This window comes from Berghia stephanieae, chromosome 1 (genome assembly GCF_034508935.2).
Source record: "Berghia stephanieae isolate SIO BIC M18660-M18661 chromosome 1, UCSD_Bste_1.3, whole genome shotgun sequence".
NCBI classification, from domain to species: domain Eukaryota; kingdom Metazoa; phylum Mollusca; class Gastropoda; order Nudibranchia; family Aeolidiidae; genus Berghia; species Berghia stephanieae.
The window spans coordinates 61,013,906-61,019,905 of NC_088360.1; the positions used below are offsets into that span (position 1 = coordinate 61,013,906).

General features: G+C 35.2%; 1 protein-coding gene across 4 annotated transcripts in view; it reads left to right on the forward strand.

Moving 5' to 3' along the window:
• LOC144978738 (WD repeat-containing protein 18-like) overlaps window positions 1-5,463 on the forward strand; it is a 75,003-nt gene extending 69,540 nt beyond the window's left edge. For all 4 annotated transcript variants that reach the window (XM_078925178.1, XM_078925173.1, XM_078925197.1 and 1 more), the window contains exon 11: window positions 5,299-5,463. In XM_078925178.1, the coding sequence (XP_078781304.1) occupies window positions 5,299-5,415 (117 nt within the window). In that variant the 3' untranslated portion in view covers window positions 5,416-5,463. The remainder of the gene's footprint in view (window positions 1-5,298) is intronic.
• Window positions 5,464-6,000: the final 537 nt, after the last annotated feature.

Below are 6,000 nucleotides of genomic sequence, written 5' to 3' on the forward strand. Positions count from 1 at the left end.
GCCGACGTTTAATTAAATATTTCCCAGGGCAATAATTATTACAGCGATGGCATAAAAACGACCGTAATATCAGCAGTAATATTAGTTGACGTTGTTAATCGGTGAAACTTGTTTAAAATTTGTGTAAATCCGAATACCTTCATGTGATCAAGTGAATAATATCACTATGAATGCCACGATTTGCTGAAAAATGCCAACACACACACACACACAAACACACACATGTATACACCACGTACAATACACACACACACACGCTCACACACAAACATACACGCAATTAGAACATACTACCTACTACATAACAACACTGATCACTGCTAAATCAACAACACAACGGAAGTAATAATAATACTTGATGTCATAATTAGATGGCGCAAACTGACAACTTTTTACAGTGACGAAATTGGTTGATTTTGAGAGTGTTAGTGTCGTCGGTACGTATTTTATGATATCTGTGTGACTCAACGAACTTTCAAACTGACTTTAAATTATATAAGGAAATCAAGTTATCTGTTTATCTATCTGTAAAAAATACATTTCTAATTTTCAAATCTTTCAGTAGAGGTGTGCGCCGTATCATTTTTTGTATTGACTCAAATAAGCACAATGTTCTCCACAATGCTATATTTTTTAAAGAAAGGATAGTTCGATACTAGATGACATATACATATTTTGGAAACTTGACAAAACTGGTTTGGGTTGGGGTTTTTTGGTGTATAATTGATGGAATATGTGTAAACTGTTGAAAGGTCGCAGATATTTAAATCCATTTTAAAAAATCGATTTTGCAAGACCAAGTGCAAAATTGAAATCAGCGCAGACGAAATATTTTGTATGTCCAATGTTAGAATTGATCAATGCTTCAATTCTTTACCTCATTGATGGTTTTAGCTGATTGACTGCTTCTGCTGTTGTATTTGGTCTGTTGACCAGCTCGTCGAATTTTGTTCAGTTTCTTGAGTGTTTGGGGTTTTTAAAAAGCTTTCTTTTAATAAAGGCTCGCATATGATTAATAGGATTTATGTCAGGTGACACAACTGGCCACTGGTTCATCTCCCTTACATGTGAATCGTTTAGGAAAGCAGATAATTGTCAAGCTTTATGTGGTAAGGCATTATCAAACTGAAATATCACCACTTGGTTGTTCTGATTACGAATAAACGAGAAGATAATTGGTTCGAGAACATTGCTGATGTTTAGGTTTGAGCTGTTTTATTCGTATTAGCACAGTTTTTCTGCCATCAAGTAACACTTCCCTGTTGTGCATTAAAATCGGAAGAAGTGATTAGGGGTGGGGAAGGTAGGGTGAGCAGGGAAGCGCCAAGAGATAAGTCAGGTGTAATGATTAGGTACCGGATTCGTAGATAAAGACGCTGAGTGTTGAGTATGTAATCAACAATGAGATGTGCTGGCTTTGTCTTCTTATTATAGTAAGCCAGAAGGGTAACCTTATCCCATCTGTATATGAATCAAACAAGATGCACTAAATATTGCACTGATTATAATGAGATTTTACTAAAACCACCCGCGTTTACCCCCTACCCCCCCCCCCCCCCCAACCACCACCACTCACACCACACATTCTTAAGAATGTTTATAAAATACTCAACACTGAAAACTGGAAAACACGGAAATCTCAAACGAATAGGCCTGAACCCAACTTGTTCCGAGATTTCTGTGCTGCACTTTATGTATATATATATATATATCATCTAACATCCTCTCGAGGTCACACTCAACACTAAAAAAGAGATATTCAACAACGGATTACAATATATATATATATATATATATATATATATATATATATATATATATATATATATATATATATATATATATATATATATATATATGTATGTATATATATTATTATTTAAAATATTTACCACAATGTTTGAGACAGTCTACATTAATGTTTCAGGCTTAATTTGCCATCGTCAGGACTGAGTTGTTTTGTTGGCTGTTGTTGTTTCTTGAAGTGGTTCCGGTTTAAAGTTGCTTAACAAGAATTTACGCCGATGGGGACACTTTCCGTACATCTCACTTTTCATGTTGAGTGTGGCTTCATGAGGGTGTTTGATTATAGTATATTTCTCTTCCAGGCATAAGCTACATTGTTTTGATGTTGGTGTGTATCCTGTTGCTTTAGATAAAATTTTCCATGAAATGTTGTGGTCTAGTTTGTTGTCTTTTAACAAACTAGACCACAACATTTCATGGAAAATTTTATCTAAAGCAACAGGATACACACCAACATCAAAACAATGTAGCTTATGCCTGGAAGAGAAATATACTATAATCAAACACCCTCATGAAGCCACACTCAACATGAAAAGTGAGATGTACAGAAAGTGTCCCCATCGGCGTAAATTCTTGTTAAGCAACTTTAAACCGGAACCACTTCAAGAAACAACAACAGCCAACAAAACAACTCAGTCCTGACGATGGCAAATTAAGCCTGAAACATTAATGTAGACTGTCTCAAACATTGTGGTAAATATTTTAAATAATAATAATTCGCTCCATTACTGCATGTCGAGCACTTTTCGTACCATATTTGTATCAAACACGATTCAATATATGTATATATATATATATATATTGTAATATTATTTCAACTCAAACACATGGGAATCGCTTGCTGATGACCGCAGGGGATGGAGACATGGGGTGAGGGATGGAGTGAAGAGAAATGAGGAGAGAAGAAAAAAGAAATTTGAGGAGAGGAGAGCAAGGAGGAAATAAAGGCAGCAGAACCAAACACCAAATACACAGTCAAACTATGTGTGCAGCAACTGCGGTCGAGACTGCCATGCAAGGTTTGGTCTGCTGAGTCACACCCGTCGCTGCTCTCAACAAGACGGATGAGGCCAAAGTCATACAGGGCGCAAACCATCGTTTCTTGAGACAGAAGGATGCCTACTACTACAACTACATGTATTATAATATTTACCACCATATTGAAGTCTACATTAATTATTAATGTTTCAGGCCTTTATGGCCATCATCAAGACTATGTGTGACATGAGTCAAAGTTGTTGTTGTCGTTGACTATTGAAGTGATTCTCCAGATTCGAAGTTGGTCAATAGGTGTTTTCATCTATGCGGACAGTTTTTTAGTGTTGAGTGCGGCCTCGAGAGGATGTTTATGATAGTGTATTTTTCTTCCAGGCATAAACTACATTGTTTTGATGATGATGTGTATCCTGTTGTTTTTTATAGATTTTCCATTAAATATTGTGGTCTAAATTGTTGTATTTTAATTTCCGAATATGTTCGCTGAGTTTTGTAGATGTTTTTTTTTTTTTGTTGTTGGTGTCTCTAAAGGTTGAGGTATGGAGGTTGTATCTGATTTTGAAATTATTTTCCGTTAGTCCTACATATTTTTTCTGCTTGTTTGTTTTAGTTTTGGTGCCTGTGGCTTGGTATACTAGACTTGATTCTAAACATTGTTTATACAACGGGCAGTATTCCTTCTTTCTGCTGTTGCATTTCATGGTGGGTAGGTTTTGTTAGTATCTATGGTTTTTTAATATTATTTTTGTTGTGGCTGGAAATTATTTGTACCATATATTATCCTCACCTCATTTGGTTATTTCCTCCTACAACGTTGTTTCATTCATCCGTTGGTATTTTGATGGAATATTCAGGGTGGTATTCTGTCTGGGAAGGATGCTGTTGTGTCCAGATGTAGGTTTGTTGCGCATGTGTGTATGTGTGTGTGTGTGTGTACATGTGTTTATGTGTGCTGAGTGTGGTGGACAATAAGAATTTTCTTCTGTGCAAGCATGAGTTGAAGAGTTTTCTCTTTCTGTTTAGTGTAGTGTGTTGGGGATATTTTACAATGTGAAATTTCTCTTCTTGACACAAGATGCATTTTTTTTTTTTTTTTTTGTTATCTGAATGACATCTTTTGAGACAACGTCCCATGTGATGTTGTATGGGTGTTTGAGTCCTTTATTTTCCAGAGGTGTTCGCTCAATGTAGTTAATGTTCTTTTTCTGTCGTGTTTGAAGGTTGAGATGTGTTGATTGTACTGTGTTTTGAAGTGGCCCTCTGTGAGTCCGATGTAGTTTTTCTGTCTGTTTTAGTGTGGGTTTTGGTTGCTTTGTATACGACACATGATTCGAGACATTTGCCTTGGATGGGACACACGTCTTTATTCCTACAGTTGCATTATTTTTTCGGTGTATTGTTTTGTTGGTTATGGATATTGAGGATGCGTTTGTTGTGTACATTCAGCACACATACACACACAGTTCTATTTAAATTGATATAGCATGTAACTCTTAGAAATATCTGATTTGCACAAGGCAGCCAATTGTCTAAGACGGCGACGATGGGTGGCTGCCTTATACAAGTTCGATTAGATGTATATATATGTATATATATATATATATATATATATATATATATATATATATATATATATATATATATATATATATATATAATAATTGTAATGCAATTGTTATAATTATAAAAACAGAAACCATGAAATAATGCTGCTCAACTTTTTGATATAAAAGGAGCTATTTATAAAATATTTCAAGTACAATTATGACCAACTTCTACAATATTGTTTTGAGCATTTGCTCCCACCAAGAAGTGAAAGTGAAAGTAGATTGTTGTGTTTATTTCGGTTGGCATTGTACGTTTTCGGCTTCGCTGTTAAGGTTGTTTGTAATTACATAAAATGTGTATGTTTCTATGTCTGCATAAGCTGTAAGTTCGTTTCTTTTGTTGAGTGTTGCTTGTTTGGTTTTGTGGTGATGTAAAATTTTCCTTCCAAGCAGAGGTTGCAAATCTTAGATGAGGGGGAGTACAACTGTGCTCTGGAGATGGTTTTCCATGCTTTTTTTCATTGAGGTTCCAAATGTGTTCGCTTAGTGTAGTAGAATGTTGTTTGTGTATGTTTTTGAAGGAAGATTTATGCAGGTTGTTTCTGGTTATGAATGGACACTCTGAGGCCTATGCGTGTTTCTTGTTTTGATGTGTCTGAGCATGTAGCTGAGCTTGACAAATAACGTTTTGTGTCAGGCAATTACGTTTAGTGGGCATGTTGCCTGGATCCTGCAGTTGCATTTTTTCCTCTAGGTTGTTGTCAGACTGAGCTGGTTGTTATAGTTTTCGTTTGTTGTTGGAGGAAATAATGTTTTGTATGTTTCGCATGCAGGTATATCCTATTTTGACGGTGTTTACAAGCTTGTGTTTAACAATTTCATTTTCCCAATGTTGATGATATTACATTCATTTCATCTAAAACTTTGCATATTTTCATGTGAATTTCAGAACAGCCAACACAATGTGTCAATGGAGGAAGTATCATCCTTGAGAGAAAAAGCCAGCAAGCTTAAAAAGATGAATGAGCAGATATACAAATATGCAGTTAAAGCTATTGTGAAGTGATGGTCATTAAAATGATTGATACTCAAAATATTTTTATTTCATATTTCATTAATGATTTTCTTGTGTTTCTCATAGTCGAAAGTGAAAAGTTTTTGTTGGATGATATCCATTTAATAAATAGATTAATGAAAGCAAATCAAACATATGAAAGAAACCAGCACTCTGATTGTTTGGCGATGACATTTTTTTTAGACGACTTCTGTTTCTGTTTCTTTTTCTTTTCTTTATTTTGCATATTAATACCATACTTACATTGTCAGCAAAGAGTGTGCGAAATCATTAGGTAAAAACTGATATGTACTGCTTGTAGTAAATCAGTTTTGTTGTTTTTTTTTCACTTTTTCGTGCTATTAGTCAGATGGAGATCGGTAATGGTAATGGTATTAGATTTATATAGCGCCTTTCGTCTTAGCTTCAAGGCGCTTTTACAATAAGTAATAAATCATTTAAACTGGCAATAAACGAAAAAAACTGGGTGGGGATCCTGGCCTCCCATAGTGGGCAGGGAGGCACTTACTATGTCTTCTATCCTACTGTATCTGTTTTCCAACTTGCTTTCTGTCTTTGTCTTGGAATGAGATTACT